Raw genomic sequence first — 26,019 nt, forward strand, 5'->3', positions numbered from 1 at the left:
AATGTTCTAGCAAACATGAGGACGTGCATATGAAATGCTTACCATCCTTGCCCTCATAGAATGAATCAATCCCAACAACAAAGGTTCGAATCATGGTCATTGCCACTTGAAACTCCTCTCTGTTTTTCACTTCCTTCTGATCTAAGGAGGAGGTAGGTAGAAAAGAAATGAAGAAATTGTTTTCTAGCACCCTGGTCTGATGACCTGGGGGAGGGGATACTTGGTTTCAAACTGCTTTTAATATTGAATTTAAATTGCTGACTTTTCATGTGCCCCAGGACCTTAGAGAGAAGGGTGAATAAAAAATCAAATCAACAAAAACATAAATATGATTTCTATTAATATTTTCTTCTCCCCACCCTTAAATTGATGTTTCCTATGCCTTGATTGCGGCTGCCCTGCTGGTCTGTTTTCATTTAGTCTGTTTTCATTTCAAGTCCTGTTTTCATTTAGCCTGTTGCTTCTGTCATCAGATGGTTTGGCCTTCCTTTGAGAGCTTTAGATTTTGGGGTGTATAGATACAACTGTCCTCTTTGTCCTGTGGACTTGCATTTGCCAGGCTGCCAAATGCCCTGCTGTAATGTAAATTCTTCGATCATTTGGTTTCCTCCCCCTGAGCTTTGCTTACTTTGAGTGCACTTTAAAAATGAATTAGCTATGAAAATAGGCCATTTGCTCATCTATCCACTGCTATCCACTACTCTTTTCCTGATGAATACTGGGTTGCATTCCACATAATTCTAAGAAGGACATTATGTCAGTGCAGGAATTTCTCCTTGCACAATGCAATCTTCCGCCCCTTTCCCTCCAATCTGTTCCCCACCCCGGAGAGCAGCTTTGGTGATGGCATGCAGGGAGAAGTGGGGCAAAGTTCCCTTGTGCCAGTGCTAAAATCTTGCAGTAGCACAAACATTGTGAATTACAGTTTGATGGGGAAGGACAGCATTTCTAGTGGGGGGATGTGAGAATCACAACCATCTGCTTTTCTTCCTGCAGAGCAATGCAAAGCTCTATTGGGTGATGAGTTTCACTGAATATATGTATTGCTTACACAATATGAATCCCAAAGTGAACTACAGGAATTGACGCCTGTTTAAATTAATCAGGGTCTAGCAAAAGTGAGGATGTGCATAAAAAAATGCTTACCATCCTTGTCTTCATGGATTGAATCAAGCCCAACAACAAAGGTCCTAATGATATCCATTGCCGTTTGAAACTCAGCTCTTATTTTCACTTCCTTTTGATCTAAGGAGGAGGTAGGTAGAAAAGAAATGATTAAAATGTCTGACTGTCTGGGGGAGGGGATACTTGGTTTCAAACTGCTTTTAATATTGAATTTAAATTTCTGACTTGTAAGGCAGATAAGAAATCAAATCAACAAAACCATGACTATGACTTTTATTAATATTTTCTCAGCCCTTGATAGTGGCTGTCCTGCTGGTCTGAAGTCCTGTTTTCATTTAGCCTGTTGCTTCTGTCATCAGATGCTTTGGCCTTCCTTTGAGAGCTTTAGATTTTTGGGTGTATAGATACCACTGTCCTCTTTGTCCTGTGGACTTGCATTTGCCAGGCTGCCTCATGCCCTGCTGTATGCAAATTCTTAGATCATTTGGTTCCCTCCCCCTGAGCTTTGCTTACTTTGAGTGCCCTTTAAATATGAATTAGCTATGAATATAGGCCATTTGTTCATCTATCCAGTGCTATTTTTCTTTAAAAAAAAAGAGGCACTGGAACTCAGCATGAATGCCTCCCTTGTTCCCTTAGATTGGCAACGGAGCCCACCTGAGAGGGCCTGGAACTGATGAATTTTGGCTGAAAAAAGCCCCGCATATATCTGGATATTTAGGTAGGCTCTGGACCCACCCACTTTGGCCATGGCCTTATCCTCTGCAGTCTGTTTCCCCCAAGCACTTTCCTTCAGGGGAATGGAGCCTTAGCAGAGTACAGGGTGGTGAGGATCAGGAATGGGGGCTCTCCCTCAGCAAATGAGGATTAGTTGGGAAAGGAGCAGAGAATGGCAATTGGGAAAGGGAATTGTCCAGGGTGTCCCAGGGACTTGTGTCAGCCTGTGCTTCTGTTCCAAGTTCTGGAACTCACTTATAAATTGTAAGCAAAACAGTGCCATTGCTCTCACTGGGTGACAGCTGTAACTCAACCCCTGATATCAAAGAGAGATGAAAGGGATAAATGGAAGGTGGATCCTGCCATCTCTTTTTGGAAATGCTATTGGCATTGAAGGAACGCCCGTGACATTAGTTGCAAAGTATGCTAATTATGTACTTACATAGAATGTAAATCAGCAGTGTCATGACAGCAAGGATGCAAATCTCAAGTATGATAAATCTTTCACCCGTTGGAGATTGGAAGAAGGTAACCAAGTCCTGAAAACCAGATGCTTGAAGAAACAAAATTCTACTTTAGCCATTCCCAGCCCAGGAAAAAGGCTTCCATATGCTGTGGCAGCCATCAGCCAGAGACAGTCAATTGTTCAGGGGGTGGGCACTTGGGAGGATAAGCAGGTGGAGATGGCAAGGTGAGATGCCTTGCTGCTTGAGGAAACTTTTCTTACAAATGTCTGGATCAGAAGACAGGAGCCTTTGATATTACTTTCTCCCCCCCCCCGACAAATGACAAGATGCCCCCTCCATACACATAATTCCACATTCAGAAGCTGGCCTGGCCAGGCCATTGGCTGATATTTCGATGCTGCTGATGGGGCAGCAGACTAACTGAGGAGGTGCAGTGCAGCTTGTGTGGTCTACATATCTCTACCCGCCACAGCACCTGCTACCTGAGGCAACTGCTTCATTCTGCCCAATGATGGAGCCATTCCTGGCTGCACACAGTAAAGGAACACCACAGTCAGCAGCAAAAAGTGTGCTGAATCCTGGGGTTTCTATGTGGATTAGTGGATCTCTGGCACCCAAAGAGCTGTGTGTGCTACTCTCTGCACTCCTCCCTAGCACAACATGACTGGCTCCACTCCCTGCCTGTCTCTCCATCAACTTCCCTTTCCCATGCATTCCTCTACTTCATAAGAAACCTCATCCCATATGACTGCGCTGTATACAGACCACAAGTTCCTTTTGCTGCTGCTTTACGCTTTCTAAGCGCTAGCTGTCTTCTGGACATTGCATATCTTCTGGATGCTGCACTCTTTGCAGGCGTTAGCTTCCCCATCCTCTCAGTTTTGTCTGTGAAACAACAAGCTATTATAACATGGAGTATAAGACTATGAACACATTGGTTGGATGGTGGGTGTTTAACCTTCCAAACTCAGAGTATAAGTCTCTTGTCAAGCATCAAAGCTCACAGTATTTGCTTTTGTTGTCCTGCACTTAATCTCCCTATTACAGGAACATAAATTTTAAAGTAGATGCACACCTACAAATGTCAAGGATTTTCTTGGTACAAAGTTGAAATGCACAACAACTTAAAGTAAAAAATGGGTCTCAAGGGGCATTTCCAATATTACACTTTGGTGTCTATCAGTATTAGACAATCCTTTCCTATAAAGACATTTTTGAAACGTCTTTCTTTTTCTTCTGCTGGATCAATCTCAGCTTTAAACCAAAAAGATGTTCCATATGGATTCCAAGGAATTTTAAAAATGTTTTAGGTAATATAGCACATTCTCATTTTGCATTCTATTTCTTTCTAAACTCCTGGACATCTAGTTTCTAGAAGTTCAGTAAGCATTTGCAAACAACAGTTATGGGTTTGATCCATATGTTCACTCTATATTTATTTTACGGGGTAAATCAAATTTGGGGCAATCTTCTTTGTGAATGAAATGGGTTGATCTGTACATCAGCTGATAAGATGAGATGGAGTGTTTTCGGTTCTGCTAATATTGCAGCTGAAATCTCAGTTACTGGTGTGTGCTAAAAAGAAATATCTTGCTTTGCAACATTTATTGGTGTTTATTTAGAGGCTATCTGCTTATGTCAAGATTACTTGCTGTGCCAAATTACCATGCCTAAAGGTCCAAGTGCCTTTCAATTTTGTGTTTGTCCCTTCTGCAGCAGCAACTAGAGCTGTTTTCATCAAGATACCAGCCCTCAGGCTGAAAGTGGCTTCCCCATAATACATTGCCAAATGTTCACCATTTCATAGATCGTGTGGGATCTATGAGGTCTTCAGATGTTCCTGGGTGCCAACTCCCTCCATCACAGGCATCATGGTCAATGGTTGGGGATGACGGGAGTTGTAGACCAGTAACATCTGGAGGGCCACATGTTCCTCACCCTTTAAGGAAGGTATATACATTTAATTACATAACTACCTCCTAATCATCAGAAAAGATGAAGTCCTAGATCTGGTCTCAGTTGGATGCATGTAAATCCAATTGAGTCTATCAAGAAAAAAAGAAAGAAAGAAGAGGGCAGTTGTCTCATTCCGCTTTGAAGCTATCTGAGATAGTAGCCCTTGATATGCTAGTAAATTAGTTTTTCAAAGATTTGTATTTTCTGGATCATGAACTTGATCTGGATTTACAAACTGGGCCCATGAATCAGAGCAGCACTGCCAGAGAATAAAACAGAATGTAGTGCTCCTGGTTTGCGATGTAGCTGGAGCTTTAATATAAGGAACATGGCTGTTGGAGAAGAAGTGAAAACAACTTCATGGCTTGGCCAGCTATCAAACACCTGCCTGCATGGGGGATGGATTGAGAAATCTTCGGTTGGGGAGACATGAAGAACTAAACCTATTCTATCTGTATTATGACTATTGTTGCCTAAGATCTTTTGAATAATAATAATAATAATAATAATAATAATAATAATAATAAATATTTATACCCCTCCCATCTGGCTGGGTTTCCCCAGCTACTCTGGACGGCTTCCAACAAAAGATTAAAAATACATTAAAACATCAGTCATTATAAACTTCCCTAAACAGGGCTGCCTGCCTATAGATTACATTATTGGCTTTACAGCTTATTCCAGTTGCTGTTGGTTTTCTGTTAGACTCTATTCTACGTTGCTGACCAATTTCTTTGCTAATGTTTACCAATTAATAAAAGTTTGTCTCTACCTAGGAGTCTCTGTCCAGTGGAATCCAAAGAACCTCTTGCTTGCCTGGTGGTTGCTATTGGCCAATACAGTAATACAACTGGTAACACAGCACCTGTACACAGCCCTCAAATGTTCCACCACTCTGTTTCATTGGATGACCCTGAGTTCTAGTATTTAAAAGAGAAAGACCACCTGTTGCTTATAAAAGCTCCTTATCATTTAGCCTCTTAGTGACCTTTCGGCCTTGTAATGAGACCCTGCAATTATCATAGCTTGTAAGGAAAGTGTTCCACCCATCAGACCACTTTCTGTTTGGATACCTTGGTGTTGTCATGAAACAATCTTTTCACTAATTTATTCCTAAGGGTGTTTCATCCTCCCACTGGCTAAGAACCACCTCCCTTGTGATGTCAGGCATTCCAGAACTCCTCCCATTTAGGCTATACCATTTCCGATTGGCTGCTGATCATATCCAATCAGCATTCCACATAAAGCATAAATCCAGGAAAATGTTGGTTTCAGATTTATTATACTAATTAATTTTTCAAAAGTTATTAGTTTTATTTTTTATTTAGGCCGGGTACATACTTTACCTTCAAAGCATATCCCCCAGAAGAATCCTTACTCCTCATAAACTCTGCTAGTAATATTGGAAAGCTTCCTATCTCAACACTTGTACCAGGAAATATGGCAAAGTGCATTAGTGTAAATCTTCATTTGCAAAGTTAAAGCACAAAGAAAAGGAACAGAAGCAATTGAATTTCAATATGTTTGGTCTACATTTATTGAATGTATCATCATCAAAACATACTTGCCACCAGTGCTATTTTTTCACACTCAAAAGGTACTGGAACCTACCATGAACACCTCCCTTGCTCTCTCACAATGGTGTCCACCTGGGAGGTGTCAGAACTGAGTTCAAGCGAGTTCCAAATGGAAAAAAGCCCTGCATGCAACTGACCTTCAACCAATAGCAACTCATCAAGAACTGTACTTGGATAGAAAGCTAGATCTGCACAAACTCTGAGCTGGACTCTGATAAGCTTCATATGCTAGAAACCCCTCATAACTATGTACCCTTATTCCTGTTATTGCTCATTATGTTTTTGTATGTTTATATGTCACTACCAATAAAAACATTGTTCAAAAATGATTTCTGTCATTCATATCCTGCCCTTCTATATAAAGATACAAGAATCATATAACACTGGTCCTATCTCCAGTGGCTCCCAGTACATTTCTGAGAACAATTCAAAATGTTGGTGCTGACCTTTAATCCTCTAAATGGCCTCAGCCCTGGATACCTGAAGGAGCATCTCCACCCCCATAGTCCAGCCTGGACACTGAAGTCCAGCTCCAAGGGCCTTCTTCTGGCTCCCTCACTATGAGAAGTGATGTTGCAGCGAACCAGGCAGAGGGAAGGTGGCAGTAGCACCTTCCCTGTGGAACACCCTTCCATCAGATGTCAAGGAGATTAAGAACTACACAACTTTTAGAAGACATCTGAAGGCAGCCCTGTATTGGGAAGTTTTTAACACCAGAAGCAGAGAGACCAGTAGATTCAGAGGCTGCTCAATTGGGGGAAGAGCTGGACATTTTTGAGATAGTAGCTAGGCAACCAGGAGGGAGGGAGCCTTTAGGAGCTTCTTCATTTGAGTGTGGCAGGGAAGTCCTTCCCTCCCCTAGAACTTGGATAATAATAATAATAATAATAATAATAATAATAATAATAATAATAATAATAATAATTTATTATTTATACCCCGCCCATCTGGCTGAGTTTCCCCAGCCACTCTGGGCGGCTACCAATCAATGTTAAAAACAGTACAGCGTTGCATATTAAAAACTTCCCTGAACAGGGCTACCTTAAGATGTCTTCTGAATGTCAGGTAATTATTTATGACTGAAAGGGTCCAGGAACAACAGAAGCACTGAGGAAGGACAGGTGGCTGGTGGCACACTTCTTGCTATGGAAGAGAAAGGGACTCAGAGTGAGCAACTGCCATCTGTGGGAAGGGCGGCTTGATGCTGTGCTCAGTATGTTGTTGTAAATAAAACGGACTATAAACCTGCCAAAGGCTTGTTATTTCTTATTGGAAGCTACCGGAGGGAGAGGGAAACTCCCTTGCCAGCCAGTGTACTTGACATCCCCTGAAACAGCCTTGGCTATTTTGCCTCTCCTATTGGGCACTGGTAAAAGCATCTGGTACAGATAAAGAGCTCCCTTAACTGCCTCCCTTGCAATTGCTGGGAAATGTAGGAGGGTGGCAACATGAAATAAAAGATTGCAGCTGGTTGTGCTTCTGCCCGTGCTAGGTTCCCATGTCTGCTCTAAGGGATCCAGTAGAGAGAAACAGATCTGGCAGGGTTGTGGGACGGGGGCGCAATGGACTTGCCTTGCACATGCACATTCTCTGGCTGGGAAGGAAGGCTCCCAGACACACTGCTTCCTGGGACACAGGTGTTCTATGTCACACTCCTAGAATGGCAGTTCCCAAGCGCAAATATGCTCCTTTGGGGCTTGTCTTGGTACCAAAGGAAAAAAAGAAAACCCCACGGAAATTTTGGCAAATTCTAAAAATCCTCGAGGATGGGGATGTAGGCCCCGAAAAAGAAGACATGTCCGAGAAAACCAGGATGTATGGCAACCCTATTACAGGGTGGAGCCCAAGTCTATGTTCAAAGAAAGGAGGGCTAAGGCAGGATTTGGAGAAAGAAGTAACACCCTCTATAGAAGTGCCTTTGCCTTTTTGGATGGTTTATTTCATGTATACATTAAAAACAATTATATTATATAAATATCTTTCTCTCTTTTTTTTTTTTTAGGTTTTCACATAATACATCTTAGGGACACCATATGTTTACTATTCTCATTTTTCTGTGGCTTCCCATATCGCTTGATAAGATTTTATACCACCACTCTCTGAAATGCCCATTTGTTTCTAACATTACACAATGTATAAAATATAAACCTGAAGACTTCCAGTCTGCAACGATTTAAAGGGAAATATGGCTCAAAGCGAATCAGCTGCTTTGGGGGGGGGAGTTTGTGGGCAGCTCGGAGGCAACAAGCACCCCAAATTCCTTATGATTTCAGGCAGCAGTAGCTGTGTGAGCCAACAGCAAGGAGGACTGATCAGAAAGTGTTTTTAGTTGTATTTCTATTTTAAAATTCTTGTTGCTGGCAGAAGGATATTGCGAAGTTTGTCTGGCAGGGCAAAAAGCCCCGAATAAAATTTAAGATATTAACAGATGCAAAGGAAAGAGGGGGATTTGCCCTGCCGGACTTAAGATTGTATTATGAAGCTGCATCCTTCTGCTGGATGAAGGATTGGTTTTTGCTAGAAAACACAGATGTCCTAGATCTGGAAGGGCATAGCAACGCTTTTGGGTGGCATGCTTATTTGTGGTACGACAAGGCAAAGTCCCATAAATTGTTTAAAAACCATATTGTCAGGAAAGCTCTATTCATTGTCTGGACAAAATACAAGGACTTATTTGAAAATAAGACTCCGAGGTGGTTATCACCGACGGAGGCCAAGGCCATTAAACTACGTAACATGGAGAGTGGCTGGGCAAAATATTGTGAGTTAATAGAAAGAGTTGGTGACACTTGGAGGTTGCAGAGTTTCGAAAAATTGAAGGGAAAGGTGCGAGACTGGTTTCATTATGCCCAAATTTTAGAGGTTTTTAAAAAAGATAAGAAAATTGGTTTCCAGGTGGAAAAATCAAAACTAGAGACAGAATTACTTGAACCTAAGACTAAAGTGCTTTCAAGAATGTATAACTTGTTGCTTAAATGGAATACTCAAGATGAGACAGTTAAATCAGCTATGATAAAATGGGCACAAGACATTGGGTACAACATTATGTCTGAAGACTGGGAAAGGTTATGGACCACCGGTATGAAATTTACGGCATGTAGTGCCCTAAAAGAAAAAATTATGAAAATGGTATACAGGTGGTACATAACCCCGGTTAAACTTGCAAAGATATATCATTTGTCTGACAATAAATGTTGGAAATGTAAGGAGGCTGAAGGTACCTTTTTTCACCTCTGGTGGACATGCCCGAGGGTGAAGGCTTTCTGGGAAATGATTTATAATGAGTTGAAAAAGGTGTTTAAGTACACCTTTCACAAGAAACCAGAGGCCTTCCTCCTGGGCATTGTGGGCCAGAGAGTGTTAAAGAAAGATAGAGTTTTCTTTTTATATGCAACTACAGCAGCAAGAATTCTTATAGCCAAACATTGGAAAGCACAGGAGTTACCCACGCTGGAAGAGTGGCATTCACAGCTGATGGACTACATGGAACTAGCTGAAATGACCGGCAGAATTCGAGATGTGGGAGAAGAAGCGGTGGAAGAGGACTGGAAAAAATTTAAGGACTATTTACAAAAACATTATAAGTTATATGAATGTTGAGAATTTGTTAAGTTTTCGGGAAAAATATGCTTCAGTATTGAGATTGGTAAATGGTGGAAATTAAGTTAGCATTCTGAAAAACATAAATCACAGACTATATAATCAAATGAAAGTACAAAAACACATAAAATAAGGTACCAATTTGCTATTTATTTTTATTGTAAAGAAAGCAGGGGATGGAAGATGTGGGGAAGTCCAGTTGATTATGAAAATAGATCTGGAAAAGTGATTTTCTTTTTTTTTCTTTTTCTCTTTTCTTCTTTTATAACTTTTTCCTTTTTTGTAAAACTGCTTTTGTTGTGTCAATGACGATGTATTTTGACCTTGGAAAAAAAGCAAATAAAAACTATTTAAAAAAAAATTCTTGTTGCTAATTCACTTGAATTCCAAATGTGGTCGATTCTTGCGGCCCATTTCTTAGGTTCTGAGAAGAAAGTGAATTGTTTATCTATTGGATGTCTTAATCTCCATATGTCCACCAAATTACAATTTACTACTAAAGAGAAAAAAGTCTTGAGAAACTGCCAGGGAGATATAGTCCATCATCATGGCCCCAAGCCGGCTGCCGGACGTCCATCGATCTCCCGTAGACAGGCAGATCCAGCAGTTAGCGACACGAAGCCGTTCTGGAAATAGATTGCCACATTCCAGAGCTTGTGCACACTGTTTATCAGCAGAAACACACAGCTAGAAAGCTTGCACCGCAGAAGAGCATAATTTACAGACTTTATTTAGCATAGAACAGAACAAAAGAAAACATGACCGTTCTGTGCCAGCATCTCTGGCCAACTGGCGAAATCGAAAGGAATAGCAAGCATAAACATCCTGTGAATAGAACATGCGCAGACTCTGTGACTCACAAAGCCTGCTCCCTTTTAAGGTGGAACGGAAATATCCTAACATCCTCCCCCTTTCCGTGTAACCTGTTGTACCTGTGGTTCACCCAATTGCAACTTTTGTACATAAACCTTAAGTTGTTCTCTGTTAACAACCTTAGACAACAGATCAGCAGGAATTTCATTTCCTGCCATGTAGGACACCTGAATAAGTCGTTTCTGAATACACTCTCTTGCACGATGTAGCTTAATCTGCAAGTACTTGGTTCTCTGCTTGCAACTCTCGGAGTTCAGCAAAGCCAAACACGATCTATTGTCTTGATACACTTGTATAGGACATTTCACAGAAATCCCGATGTCCTTAAACAGTTGCATCAACCATTCACAATCCATGAGTGAAAATGACAGAGCATTGAGTTCTGCTTCACAGGAACTTAGGCTCACTGTTGTTTGCTTCTTGCACAACCAGTCAAACAGGCAGTGGTTGTACATGTAGCATACTCCAGAAGTGCTTGTACCATCCGTGGTGTCACTTCCAAAACTTGCATCTGCAAAGATTTCAAGACCTCCAGTCTTTTGACTGGTGAACCTCAGCCTGTAGTGCATAGTCCCTTTCAAATAGCGGGCTATGCGCTTCAGAGCTTTCCAATCCTGAACCGTAGGATTGTTGGCATGTCTGCTAAGCAGATTACAGCTTATAGCTATGTCAGGTCTTGAACATCTGGCAATGAAATTTAGCTTGCCTAGAATGCATCTGTATAGCGTTGTGTCAGAAAACGCTTCAGCAGTACTGTCTACCTGGTAACCTGTCACCATCGGTGTGTCTGCTGGGTTTGCATCAACCAAATTCAACCTGGTTAATACATCAGCAATTTTCTGTGTTTGGTGTACCAGAAAATTACCTGCTTGGTCCTTCTCCACCTGCAGAGAAAGATAGTTGGATACCTCACCAAGATCCTTCATGTCAAAGTGCTCCTTCAGCTGAGCTAGGGTGCTTTGATTAAAAAGCCTGATTCTTCCAAAACATCAGAAGATCATCAACAAAACATAAACAATACAGTTTGTTTTGCCCCTCCTCCTTGACAAACACACATGGATCAGCTTTACCCTGGTGAAAACCTAGAGAAAGCAATGTCTCAGTGAGTTTTGTGTTCCAACACCTGGCACTCTGCTTGAGACCATATAAGGATTTCCGCAGTTTAGAGACCATTCCCTTCTGTATCTCCATCCCATCAGGTGGAAGCATGTACAGCTCCTCCCCCAAAACCCCGTACAAAAAAGCTGTATTAATGTCATGGTGGGAAACATGCAGTTTCTCCTCCGCAGCAATCTTGAGCATCAGCCGAATGCTCTCATATTTGACTGTGGGTGAGTAGGTCTCGTGGTAATCCTGTCCTGGTACCTGTGAAAAACCTCTGGCAACCAATCTGGCTTTGTGTCTGACTACCTTGCCATTCTGGTCTGTCTTGGCCTTGAAGACCCATTTGCTGCCAACCAGTCTCATTCCTGGGACTACCGGTACCAGTTCCCAAGTTTGGTTCCTGTTCAAGGAATCAACTTCAGCCTTCATGGCATTAAGCCAAGGCTCAGCATCTTTAGAGGTTAACTCCTGAACCTCTTTGAAGCTTGAAGGTTCCCACACCTTCTCTGAGTTACCAAGAACAGCAGTTGCTGTCTTAGCAAACTCATCAGCATACCTCTTTGGAGGTCTGCCCTTGGTCCCCCTTTCATACCTACGTACTAGACGCAAGTCTTCTGGACTCATCTCCTCCTTCTTAGGAGAAAAATGACCAATGGTGAACAGTGGTTCCTCCAGTTCATTGTCAGACGCATCAGATGGTCTGACTGAGGCCTTTGCGCTCTCGTAGTCTGCTGTGTCATCACTGTCACTGACACCAGCAGCAGCGCCGCCCACTGAACTGGAATCCGAACTCTGATCATCATCATCATCATCATCCTCAGTAGCTTCCTCAGCTTTAGCTGCTTGCTTGACATCACCTTCATCCTCCTCTGGGTAACTCTGGAAAATTCCCACATTTCCCCCCCACTTGGGATTGTACTCAACACTCCTTGTGAACTTAATGGACTTAGAGTTAGTCATCCATACCCTGTATGCACCTTTTTCGTACCCCATGAACAAACCATGTGCCCCACGCTTCCCAAGCTTGTTGGTTTGTTGTGTGCGTACCCACATGTCAGAACCAAAGATTTTCATGTGCTTGATATTGGGCTTCTTGCCAAACATCTTCTCATAGGGAGTACAGCCAATGGGTGATGACAATCTGCGATTAAAAGTGTAAACCAAATTCCCCAGAGCTTCCCCCCAAAACTTATCAGGGAGATTGGCATCATGCAACAAGGTTTTTATTCCTTGCAGCAATGTTTGATTTGCTCTCTCCGCAATCCCATTCATCCATGGCGATCTGGGCGTTGACATGTCATGCTGGATTCCCTTCTCAGTCAGGAAAGCTTCAAACTGCTGAGAAGTAAACTCCCCGCCCCGATCAGTAAACAAACAAGCAATACGTTTACCGTGCACATTCTCCAACCAAGCACAGAATGCCTTAAACTTCGGAAACGCTTGCGATTTCTGTTCGAGCAAAAACACATGAATGAACCTGGAAAAAGAATCAATCAGAATCATGAAGTACCTTGCTCCTCCTAAAGAGGGCGCAAGTGGCCCAACCAGGTCTGCATGCACTAGCTGGTAGGGTTTGGAAGCCTGCCTGCTAGACTCCTTGCCTTTTGGAGCAACCTTCACCTTGTTCTCTGCACAAGATACACATTTCATGTGAAATTTACAGGGTTTGATGTTCAAACCTTCAACCACCTCTGGCATCTTGGCCAGTGCCTTCCAAGAGAGGTGACAAAACCTTCGATGTGCATCGTGAATGCAACCTGCATGAAGAACTTTGTTAGTTTGTGCAACACAACAAGAATCAGCATTAGATACAACAGCAGTGTCCTCATAAGTTATATGGAACAAACCATCCATAAACTTTGCATGCAAATAGTCCTCTTTGCCTTTACTGATGAGACAGACGCTCCTCTTGAAGGAAATCTGAAAACCACGCCCAGTAAGCTGTGGGACGCTCAGCAAGTTGCTTGCAGCCCCTGGAACAAAAAGTACATTACTGATGGTAGTGTGCAGACTTGCAAGTTTCACAGTCCCTTCTCCTGCAATTTGCAACGTCCTTCCATCAGCCAGGTGGATCTCACCTTCTTGAGGTGTGAAGGAGATAAACAGGTGGCGATCCTTCGAGATGTGGCGATTCGCACCTGAATCAACAATAAATCTGCCTTTGGCTGTTGGAGCAGTCTTTACAGCAAGCAAACCCTTGTTTTCCATCGGCGTGGGCTTTTGCAGCTTGCCCCCCTGCTGCTCCTGGCCACCAGACGTGCCTTTAGCCTTTGGTGAAGCTGTGCCAGCAAACATAACCTTGTTTTCCACTGGCGTGGGCTTTTGCAGCTTGCCCCCCTGCTTCTGGTCAGCAGACGTGCCTTTAGCCTTTGGTGAAGCTGTGCCAGCAAACAACGCTTTGTTTTCCCCTGGCGCGGGCTCTTCACCCTCCCTCTGCTCCTGGCCATCTGCAGACGTCTGCCTGTGTTTACCTTTGCCTTTCCGGCCTCTGCAAAGGTGATGGCCTTGGTTCCCATGAGAAACAGAGCTCTCAGCTGCCGACTCCTTGGCTCCCCCTGGAGGCTGGAATGCTGCCTGGGATGACGTGATGGTCAGCTCCCCCTGCAGCTTGCAACCGGTGCCCTCAGCATCCCTGCATTCACTGGCATTCTGGGAAACAGCTAGGACCTCCGATGCAGTCAAACTCTGGGCTGGGATGACTGGCTTGTGAGCTTTTTCCAAAGCATTCCACATTCCATGTGCAGTGGTGTTGCCAGCCAGCGTCTTAATTTCCTCAAGAGAGACGGATAAGACTATTATGTCTATCGCCTTCGAATCATCGGCTTTCCATCTCTCTGTCAGAGGAACTGGGAGGGGGGGCTCAAATACGGTATGCCACACCCTATACTGACGCAGCAAACTTTCACACCATTTTGCCCAGGTTTCATAATTCTGCCCATCCAACTTCGGGCACACAGGGGCCTCAGAAGCTTCAAAAGCGTGGAAAAACTCCATTCCAGCTTTTTACTTTAGCCGTGAGTCTTTTTTAACTTCAGAGACTCCTTATCTTGGCAGCCATTAATCACGAAGCCTCTTTGGTGCAGCTCCCAGGCCAATTAAGCCTTGCCGGAGATCAAAGGCTCCTTGCCGAGGTAAAACAGAAAAGCGTCCCTTCCTTTCGCTTTTCCTACAACATACCTCAAACGCAGTCTGTTGCAGCTTTACTCTCCTGTAGGTGCTGTGAATCTGGGCCCGAAACCTTGTTGTTGGGAAACTGGCAGGGAGATATAGTCCATCATCATGGCCCCAAGCCGGCTGCCGGACGTCCATCGATCTCCCGTAGACAGGCAGATCCAGCAGTTAGCGACACGAAGCCATTCTGGAAATAGATTGCCACATTCCAGAGCTTGTGCACACTGTTTATCAGCAGAAACACACAGCTAGAAAGCTTGCACCGCAGAAGAGCATAATTTACAGACTTTATTTAGCGTAGAACAGAACAAAAGAAAACATGACCGTTCTGTGCCAGCATCTCTGGCCAACTGGCGAAATCGAAAGGAATAGCAAGCATAAACATCCTGTGAATAGAACATGCGCAAACTCTGTGACTCACAAAGCCTGCTCCCTTTTAAGGTGGAACGGAAATATCCTAACAGTTTCCCTTCTTTTGGAATCCATTTTCCTTCCTGATCTGTCCATTTCTAGGGAAACTACCCTGTTTAAGTCTCCCATTATGATAATCTTTTGATCCATGAAGTCAAATAGTTTCTCTTCCAAAAGCTTGTAGAATTCTGTTTTACTACCATTTGGTGTGCAAATGGTACCTCTAGTTACGAACTTAATTCGTTCTGGAGGTCTGTTCTTAACCTGGAACTGTTCTTAACCAGAGGTGTGCTTTCGCTAATGGGGCCTCTTGCTGCTGCTGTGCCTCTGGCACACAATTTCCATTCTCATCCTGGGGCAAAGTTCTCAACTCAGGGTAAGTCTTCCAGATTAGCGGAGTTTGTAACCTGAAGCGTTTGTAACCTGAGGCGTTTGTAACTCGAGGTACCACTGTATTATTATTTTCTCGCCTTGCGCTTTACCCTGAACAGTGATCATCTTTCCTTCCTCGTCCTTGAAGATCTGCTGTGCTTCATATTTGTTTTTGATGTACAATACCACGCCTCTCTTTTTGCTTTTGTCTGATGAAATAAATTCGTTTCCTAATTTTTTGTTGACAAAAATCTTCTATGTTTTCTTGCCACGTGAGTTTCTTGTAAACAAATAATATCCCAAATTTTCTATGAGAAAATATGCTCAATTTTATTCCTTTAAATTTTATTATTGTCCATTAACATTCTATGTCCATGTTTCAATGCCATTTTTGTTTCTTGTTAGTGTTTTGTTATAAAAGTCTTTAAGGTTCCTCCTCCTCCTCTTCTCCTTGTCCTGGTATCGCAGCAGCTTCTTCTTTACCCAGTTCCTTTGCATAATTTCTCCAGAATTTGTCAGTCTCCCGAATGCTTCTAAATTGAATTTTTTCTCTTTGTAATAAAAAGAGAACTCCTCTGGAAATTCCCATTTGAAATTGATTTCGTTCTTCCAAAGAGTATCAGTCTTGTAAAGGTTCACGTTTTTTCAGGAGCCTCATGGCAATGTCTTTAAAAATCACTGTGAAGACACCATCTATGCAAAGTCTTTTCTGTCTGTTCTTTTGTAAAATTATGCTTCTCATTTCTTTGTTCTTAAAAATAATCAAACAGTCCCCTGGAATGTTTTTTAGCTTTAGTTGATTTTGCTTTGATTCTGAATGCACTTTGCATTGTGTTAGCTATTTCTTCTTGTTGTATATTTAACCATTGTGCAATTTCAGAAATCAATTTGTTTTTAATGTCCTCTCCTAGGGTCTCTGGCACTGATCTAAAACACAGATTTGATTCCCTTTGTTTCATTTCATTCATTGCGATAGCGTCCCATAATTCCTCCTGTGCTTTAAGTCTGATACCTCTCCTTTAAATTTCTCTTCTTCTTTTCTTACGTCCCTCAAATCCTTCTGGGGTTCTTGAAGTTCATGGTGTTCTTGACTTTTCCCTCCCTTGTATATAGTTCCTGTTTTGTCTAGCCCTCTGCCTTTTCCCTCCTCAAAACAAGCGCCCTTCTTTACTTTTGTTTCCTTAGTTCCAATACGTCTAGTAAACAATACTGAAGGACACTACAACTAACAGTCAAAGATTCTCACAGTCAAAGAGCCACAGCAATGAAAACAAGGAGAAGAGGAATCTAGTCTATTCCAACCAGCCTAATAAATCCAAATTAAGGTGATCTCTTAAAGTTTTTAAATTAAAGGTTTTAAGTAGAATCAAAGGGCAAGGACAAACTCTTCAGCCACTTGCTTGGCTTAATCCACAAGCCTCGCTACTTAACGCCAGACTTGGAGCAGAAGTAACCATTAAAATAAATCTGAAAGACAAACAAACAATCATTTCTGCCACTTGCTGGCTTAATCCACATATAGGAGGGTAGGAAAAAATAAAAAATGAAATGAAATAAAAAGCGGCAGCCAGGCTAATCTTAAACGCAAGGCAATGTGTTCTTTCATGCACAGCACCTGCCCCCCCCCCCACCTGGGAGGCTAGATGATCTTGAAAGTTTTAAGGTGGCTTCTCCGAGACTCGATGTTTAATATAAAGGACTACCAAAAAAACCGGCAGAGAGGGACTGAGAGAGATTTGAGGGCCTCGGACGTGAGATCTCCAGGCTGATAGTTGATAGACTGATGGACATTTTTTGGGGATCAAAACCGGGAAAGGGGGGTGAGAGTTTTGGAATCCAAAGGGTGTATAATTATATGTTGTCTTTCTGTTATTTTGTTTTGTAATTAATATAAAAATTGGGAAATTTGTGGAAGGGAATTTGGGTCAACCTTAGAAAAGGGTGTAAAGAATGAGTATTGTTGTTTAAATTGAGGTCTATAAGTTAAAATTGGTTAATTAAGATGAATTAAGTATAGTAATAATAATGTAAAAGTTGGGGATAAGAACTTGCCGAGCTAACTATTGGAATTGGAATACAAGAAGGGGAGGTGTGGGGAAGTCAGGGAAAGATGTTAAGAAAAAAAGGATCCGAAACTATACTTGTTATTTGTGTTGTGTTTGTCTGTTGTGTTTGTGTTTGTTTAAAAATTTGTGAAACTTTAATAAAAACGTATATAAAAAAGAAAGAAAGAAAGTTTTAAGGTGGTACAATATGTGAAATATTGCTCAGGGGACAGGTCCTTCGGGCTTCCACTGCGCACACTGCTTTCCCGGACCTCTGAGCTTGGCAGAGCAAAACACAGCATATAAAGCCTTTTAGCCTTCTGTCCTCTGTGCGTGCCATTAGTGTGCATAAATTAAGAGTCCACGCAGCTTCTCTAAGCTAGAAGCGTTTATTACAGCAGCATAAATCATCCAGCATTGGGCAGAAAGAAAGACATGTCTGCTCGGGACAAAAACGAAACCGGAATAACAGAACAAAGAAAGCAGATCCCAGATGTGTGATGCAGGATCTCTCCACCCCCTAGAAGGCAGGACGCACACACTGAGCTGTTTAACCCTGTAAGCTCAGGTTCTCCTCACACAACACCCCTCTCTTCAGATAGTTTGTAGGCTCAGTAAAATAATAATAATATGACACTCTCTTTTGTTACAAAATGCAGCAGAGTAATTTAAAATGTTGCCTTAGTTTGTGGGAAATTATAGAAGACAAAGAAACAAAAAGAATGTAGCAGTCTGAAAACTCTTCCCCAGCCAACCAGAGAGTAAAGAAAGAGGGGAAATAGACGTATGGAGCCAAGCTGGAGGGAGTATTTCTAACCTCAACCCCCGTAGTTCATATAGCAAATAAAGGGGGGGGGGGCAATTGTAATATTTCAAATTATAAATCCTGCTGCAGGAAGGTCCACTTGAAAAAACAACACATTTTTTTCCAGAAAGTCATTCACTTTTAAATTGTGCCACAGTCGGGGTTGACCTCCTTATTTTCACCCTGCTGCCCTCCAAATCATCCAAATTAAATTACAGACCTGTATTGAGATTTCGATTCAGGTTTCTTTTTGATTGACACCCTGTCACTGAATCCCAGGGGAGCTTGAGGCTTCGTTCCGCAGAGACAGAAAATGCCTCCTTAGTATCCTCACCTCAATGTCACCGATCTTCTCCACTCCTTTAAGGAGCGATCCAGGCGGCAGAGAGGCTGCTTGGGGATGCTACAAGGCACAATCCTTTTGGGCTTTACAGTGGTTAGTGGTGCCTTTGCGTAATCCTCACTTTCTCTGCAGAACACAGATTTTCCCAGGAGGGCTAAATCCTGCTCCCGCTTGGTCCACGACTCTGGGAGGAAGAAAGGCCTTGCATTCTCCAGTGTCCATTGTATGCTGAATTAAGTTAAATATACCACATACAAATCACCACTCAAATGAGAAAAAACACACAGAAACAAAGCAGAGGGAGAACCAAGAAAGAAAAAGAGAGAATTAAACCAGGCTCCCTCTGGCCTGTTACTAAAAGGCACCATGACCTTGGGAGAAAGATTACAGGACCAGTTCATTCTTGCTTAAACCAGCTTAACCCAAAACAGCACCTGCTCTCAGCAGAATGGAAACTTACTTGTCAGCAAAATGTTCCAGGTTGCACCAGCTAGAGAAGGCACCAACTTCTAGCTTGTGTTAGACAGAGAAAATACCAGAACCTTCTACTTGAATCAATAGGTAAGAAATGTTCTGTACCTCAAAAATGCAAGCTATCACACAGTGAGCTTTGAGTGAAGCGTGTTATAGAAATTTACTAATAAGAAAACAAATAAAATGGCTACTAGGATCTAGGGGTTTAAGGAGACCACAAGCTTACCATGAGTCAAGAGTGTGATACAGCAGGGGGACGGGGAACTAATGCTCTTCTAGGCTGCATCAACAGAAGTCTAGTGTCCCATTCAAGGGCAGTAATAGTACCACGCTACTTTGTGCTGTGTCCCATTTTGGGCACCACAATTTAAGAAGGATGTTGACAAGCTGGAAGGTGCGCAGAGGAGGGCAACCAAGATGATAAAGGGGCTGGAAATCATGCCTTATGAGGACTGACAGAGGGAATTGGGAATATTTAGTATGGGGAAGAGAAGATCCCCATCTTCAAAAACCTCCAGGGTTGTCACATGGAAGGTGAGACCACTTCCAGAGGGAAGGACACAAACCCATGTATAATGGGTTGGGAGTTACTCGTGCGTAATCCTGCTCCGTTTGAGCATTAGATTGCCTGGTTAAACCCTCCAGACTGCACAGCCCATCTCAGCGTGGCTGCCCTTAGTCACTCGTAGAATCTGTCTGTGGGCGTTTCTTAAAGCGTTGCCAACATAAGAGTTGTTTGACACCCAATCGTCTCTGCCTCTCACTGCGCGGGAGTCTCCTGCGCAGGGTGGGCGTGGGCAGCGGGGTGCTTGGGCTCTCCTCGCTAACTTCCAACAAAGAGTCCTGGAGTCCCTGCACCTCCCTGTCCCGTTGCTCTCCTGGATCCCTGGTGTTACACTCATTCTCTTCCCCTTCCTCCCGGCTGAGTCTCCCTCTAGCGCTTGGACCTTCCCCTGCAAAATCAGAGACCCTCTCCTTCTCCCGTGCCTCTGATGGCAGTTCCCTGACACCATGGTTTCAAGTTACATGAAATAACATGCTGACACTAAGAGCAGTTTGACAGTGGAACAGTCTCCCTCGGGAGGTTGTGGACTCCTATAATGGAGCTTTTTAAGCAGAGGTTAGATGGCAATCTGTCATGGAGGCTTCAGTTTGAGATTCCTGCATTGCAGAGGGTTGGACTAGATGACCCTCTGAATCCCTTCCAACCCTACAATCCTATGATTCTATGAGTCTAACTATCAAGCATGTGGTAAAGAAACATGACAGGATGGAATCCCAACAGAAGTTCTGAAAGCCGGCTTCAGAACTTCTCTCATGAAACACCTCCACGACCTCCTCTTTGAGAGTTAGGAACAAGGATCTATGGCACAAGAAACAAGTATCATACATACCACCAAGTTGATATCTTTTTGTCAATAAATGTCAGGAGCGAAGAACCCTCTCCTCTCCTGGTAGCATCAAAGACAAGAAGAACAAGCAGGATATATATATATATATATATATATATATATATATATATATATATATATATATATATATATATATATATATATATTTGCTTTCGTAGATTTTCACGGGTACAGGAATGCAGGTTTTGGTGTCTTCGGGTGTCTTCCCGTGTAAGAGTCGGGGTGTCTGGGCGACGTTTCGACGAGGTCTCACTCGTCATCTTCAGGCTGGTGCTTTCGGCTTCTTGTTACTGGAACAGAGCAGAATCTGGTGTTTGAGTTCCTATAAATACTGTTGAGGGGTGTGGTGTATAGCCTCCAACGTTCTGGGCAGAGAGGAAGTTCCTAGATTAGTGTGCCTTTTCTTCTTTTGTTCCTTAATTACTTGAGGGATATCTTGAGTGATTTCATGAGTGATATTCTGAATACCACTGGGTAGGTCATTAAGTGTAGATTAGTTGCTAAAGCTTTCGTGTCTTGACCTCTTGAGCTTGTGAAGAGTTTTTCTGAGAAGATGGCTGTGCTGCATTTAGTTGTGCTCTGGCTTGGCTTCGTGTATAGGGGCGAGCTGTGATTTTGTGCCTTGTGCCAGCCAGATCTGTGTAGGGATTGCAGGGGGGTGCAGCATCCGGAGGTGCCACTATAGTTTGGCTACTGGATGGAGTCTGTAATATGTCTGTGGAGAGGGTCTGGGTTTGGGTCTGGTGTGGTTGATTGGTGACGGCGTTCTGTGTGCCTCTGGTTCTGGTGTCGGTTTTTGTGGGGAGGGCTAATTTCCAGATGTCTGGCAGGCGGGACGTGTCGTCACGCTTGTTCATGTTGTGAGGGTGTTTCTCTATCTCGATGGCTTCCATGATTATTCTCTTGTGGTGATGTTCCATGTTAAAGAGCAATTTGGAATCTGCAAAATTAATTTCGTGTCCTGTTTCTTTCATGTGTTGGAAAAGAGAGGAAGTTTTTTCTTCTTTTTTGACGGCATTCTTGTGTTCTGCGATACGTGCATTTATTCGTCTGTTTGTTTGTCCAATGTACGTGGCTGGGCAGACTTTGCAGGGTATTTCATAGACCCCTTGGTTTTCCAGCTGGATTTTGTCTTTTGGGTTTCTGAGGATATTGGCTATTTTTTGGTTGGTGCAGAAGGCTGTTTTGATATTGTGTTTATGGAGGATTTTGCTAATTTTGTCTGTAGTGCCCTTGATATAAGGAAGGAGGGCCATGCCATTGTTTTCTTCTGTGTCTTGGTTTTTGGGGGGTGTTTCTTTTTGGATTAGCTTCGTAACCCTGTTTTTCTGGTATCCATTGGCGATTAACACATTTGAGAGATTCTGTAACTCAGTTGTCAAGTGGTCTTTGTCAGCCAGGCGTTTGGTTCTGGAGATGAGAGTCTTGGCTACGGAGTTTATTTGTGCAGGGTGGTGGTGTGATTGTGCATGTAAGTAGCGGTTGGTGTGTGTTTTTTTCCGGTAGATAGTGTGTCCTAGGGAGCCATCAGGTTTTTTGTAGATTAGGACGTCAAGAAAGGGGAGTTGGTTGTTGTCTTCTATTTCCATAGTGAATTGTATTTTGGGGTGTAGGCTGTTGAGATGTGTGAGGAAGCTATCTAGTTTTTCTTTCCCGTGTGGCCAAATTACAAAGGTGTCGTCAACATATCTGAGCCAAAGTTTGGGTTTGTGTTCTGACTTGTCTAAAGCATTGGTTTCAAAGTGTTCCATGTACAAATTTGCGATGACCGGTGAGAGGGGTGATCCCATAGGTGCTCCTTCTATCTGTTTGTATCTTTGTCCATTGTGGATGAAGTACGTGTTGGTTAGGCAGTGGTTGGTCAGGTCCAGGATGTATTTGGGGGGATTGTATTTGTTTTGGATGGCTGTCAAGGCTTCATTAATGGGTACTTGAGTGAAGAGAGATACAACATCGAAGCTCACAAGAAGGTCATCGGGATGTAGGTATTGCTTCTTTATTGTTTCTATGAACTGGAAGGAGTTAGTAACGTGTGAAGCGATGGATTCTGCATAGGGCTGAAGTTGCTTAGCGAGAAATTTAGCGAGATTTTGTAGAGGTGAGCCTATGGAGCTGACTATTGGTCTGAGTGGTGTTCCTTCTTTGTGTATCTTGGGGAGACCGTAGAGTTTGGGGCATCTGGATGATTTTTCTCTGGGGATGATTCTTAGCTGGATTTCTTCACTGATAGGAGAGGCTTTTATTTTGGATTTGGTGGTTTTTTCCAGATAGGTGGTAGGATCTGTTTTTATAGGTTGGTAGGTAGGGTCTTGGAGTAGATTTGATAGTTTTGCTTGGTAGTCCGATGTGTTCATCACAACAGTGGCGTTGCCTTTGTCTGCTGGGAGAATGATTATGTTGTTGTCTTTCCTCAGGTTGGTGAGTGCTTTCTGTTCTTCTTTGTGTAAATTGCTTCTGGGTGGTTTGCTGGAGCAGAGGATGTTGGTGACTTCAAGTCTGATTTTATTGGCTTCATCTGGGTCGATTTTGGTCAGGCTAGCTTCGACTCCGCATATGATGTTTTCCGTGGGGATGCGTCTCGGGGCGACTGCAAAGTTGAAACCTTTGGAGAGTACTTTGGTTTCAGTTGGGGTGAGGATCCTGTCTGATATGTTATGTACTGTTTGTTTCATGGGTTGTTGTGGAGGGTGGCTGGGCTTCTGGCGTTTCTCTAGTTTGTAGAGTTTGTTGGTGTGTCTGTCTGTCTTATGTGAGGTCTCAGTTTCAGCTCTCCAGACGGCTAGTTGTTTGCATTTGTCCCAGAGTGCAGGGTGGATTTTGTTACATAGTTTGAGGTGAAGAGTGAGCAGATCTTTGTTGGTTTGGTTTAGTAGGTATCTTTTCTTATGTATTTCGTTTCTGATTAGGGATAGTTCAGTTCGTTTCAGGATCCTTTCGGTAGCTGGGGTTTTAGAGTGGAATTTAAGTTGGAAGCATGTGGGAGTTAAGTTGTTGTCTCGGCAGTTGCGTAGGAACAGGAGATCACATAAGATGGTGGCTCTTCGGATTTCTAGTTTCTCGTAGGTTCTTGTCAGCTGGAAGGTTTCCTCCCCGTAGAGGTGAGATATTTGCTTTCGTAGATGTCAGAGCTGCTTGAAGATCCTAGCTCACAGAGGATCACGCTAGCCAGCGATCATTTAGTAAAAGTCTTTATTGAATTACAGTTTCCATTCTCACGCTGCTGCGCGCAACTCTACGTCTAGTAGCTAGATCGACGAAGCTCCGTCTGAGTCTCCGCCCCGTGCGCACCAACTTAATATCCTAGCCCTGCTCCACCTTTTCCGCCTGACTGTCCTCCTCTGGGTCCCTCTACCCCCCGGGGCTTCTTCCTTCCGGGATTCTTCTGACGCTGACCCGGACCCTCCTGCCTCCTTGCGCCGGGCTTTAGGACCTGGCTCCCTTTCCGGGCTGCTTACTGCGCCGCCTTCCTCTGCATTTGAACTTGGCGCGCGCGCCCAACCTTCCACTTTCCTCTTAACCGTTTCTTCGCTCCCCGATGGAGGTGTGGCCACTCCTGACTCATGCCCTCCCTCCTGTGGTGAGCTGCCAGCGCTTGCCCCCTGGCTCCCTTCCTCTTCCCTGCTCTCTGGCGGTGACGCTGGTCCCGATTTCCAACTGCTCTCCTCTGAGTCCCCTCTGGCTCTATCTTCCTGGGGTGCCCCCCTAGACTCCCCCCTTGCCCTGGCCACTGGTGCTCCTTTCTGTGAATCCTCTGATTCACTGGAAAGACTCGGAGATCTCGGGTCGTCGTCATCACTCATCTTTTCTTCTGCCTCCTCCCCTTCGCTCTCTGTTTCCTCCCTTGCCCTTGCCTCTGCTCCTAAACCCCTGACAGTAGATTTTCACGGGTACAGGAATGCAGGTTTTGGTGTCTTCGGGTGTCTTCCCGTGTAAGAGTCGGGGTGTCTGGGCGACGTTTCGACGAGGTCTCACTCGTCATCTTCAGGCTGGTGCTTTCGGCTTCTTGTTACTGGAACAGAGCAGAATCTGGTGTTTGAGTTCCTATAAATACTGTTGAGGGGTGTGGTGTATAGCCTCCAACGTTCTGGGCAGAGAGGAAGTTCCTAGATTAGTGTGCCTTTTCTTCTTTTGTTCCTTAATTACTTGAGGGATATCTTGAGTGATTTCATGAGTGATATTCTGAATACCACTGGGTGGGTCATTAAGTGTAGATTAGTTGCTAAAGCTTTCGTGTCTTGACCTCTTGAGCTTGTGAAGAGTTTTTCTGAGAAGATGGCTGTGCTGCATTTAGTTGTGCTCTGGCTTGGCTTCGTGTATAGGGGCGAGCTGTGATTTTGTGCCTTGTGCCAGCCAGATCTGTGTAGGGATTGCAGGGGGGTGCAGCATCCGGAGGTGCCACTATAGTTTGGCTACTGGATGGAGTCTGTAATATGTCTGTAGAGAGGGTCTGGGTTTGGGTCTGGTGTGGTTGATTGGTGACGGCGTTCTGTGTGCCTCTGGTTCTGGTGTCGGTTTTTGTGGGGAGGGCTAATTTCCAGATGTCTGGCAGGCGGGACGTGTCGTCACGCTTGTTCATGTTGTGAGGGTGTTTCTCTATCTCGATGGCTTCCATGATTATTCTCTTGTGGTGATGTTCCATGTTAAAGAGCAATTTGGAATCTGCAAAATTAATTTCGTGTCCTGTTTCTTTCATGTGTTGGAAAAGAGAGGAAGTTTTTTCTTCTTTTTTGACGGCATTCTTGTGTTCTGCGATACGTGCATTTATTCGTCTGTTTGTTTGTCCAATGTACGTGGCTGGGCAGACTTTGCAGGGTATTTCATAGACCCCTTGGTTTTCCAGCTGGATTTTGTCTTTTGGGTTTCTGAGGATATTGGCTATTTTTTGGTTGGTGCAGAAGGCTGTTTTGATATTGTGTTTATGGAGGATTTTGCTAATTTTGTCTGTAGTGCCCTTGATATAAGGAAGGAGGGCCATGCCATTGTTTTCTTCTGTGTCTTGGTTTTTGGGGGGTGTTTCTTTTTGGATTAGCTTCGTAACCCTGTTTTTCTGGTATCCATTGGCGATTAACACATTTGAGAGATTCTGTAACTCAGTTGTCAAGTGGTCTTTGTCAGCCAGGCGTTTGGTTCTGGAGATGAGAGTCTTGGCTACGGAGTTTATTTGTGCAGGGTGGTGGTGTGATTGTGCATGTAAGTAGCGGTTGGTGTGTGTTTTTTTCCGGTAGATAGTGTGTCCTAGGGAGCCATCAGGTTTTTTGTAGATTAGGACGTCAAGAAAGGGGAGTTGGTTGTTGTCTTCTATTTCCATAGTGAATTGTATTTTGGGGTGTAGGCTGTTGAGATGTGTGAGGAAGCTATCTAGTTTTTCTTTCCCGTGTGGCCAAATTACAAAGGTGTCGTCAACATATCTGAGCCAAAGTTTGGGTTTGTGTTCTGACTTGTCTAAAGCATTGGTTTCAAAGTGTTCCATGTACAAATTTGCGATGACCGGTGAGAGGGGTGATCCCATAGGTGCTCCTTCTATCTGTTTGTATCTTTGTCCATTGTGGATGAAGTACGTGTTGGTT

The 26,019-nt window shown here is 43.5% G+C and overlaps 1 protein-coding gene across 1 annotated transcript in view; it reads right to left on the reverse strand.

Moving 5' to 3' along the window:
* Window positions 1–26,019, reverse strand: part of LOC309540057 (CD209 antigen-like protein 2) — a 76,657-nt gene that overhangs the window by 11,277 nt on the left and 39,361 nt on the right. Inside the window, exon 5 of the mRNA XM_082236668.1 lies at window positions 43–141. Coding sequence (XP_082092794.1) covers window positions 43–141 — 99 coding nt within the window. The remainder of the gene's footprint in view (window positions 1–42; window positions 142–26,019) is intronic.

This window comes from Podarcis vaucheri, assembly GCF_965113315.1.
Source record: "Podarcis vaucheri genome assembly, chromosome: 9".
Classification (NCBI taxonomy): Eukaryota; Metazoa; Chordata; class Lepidosauria; order Squamata; family Lacertidae; genus Podarcis; species Podarcis vaucheri.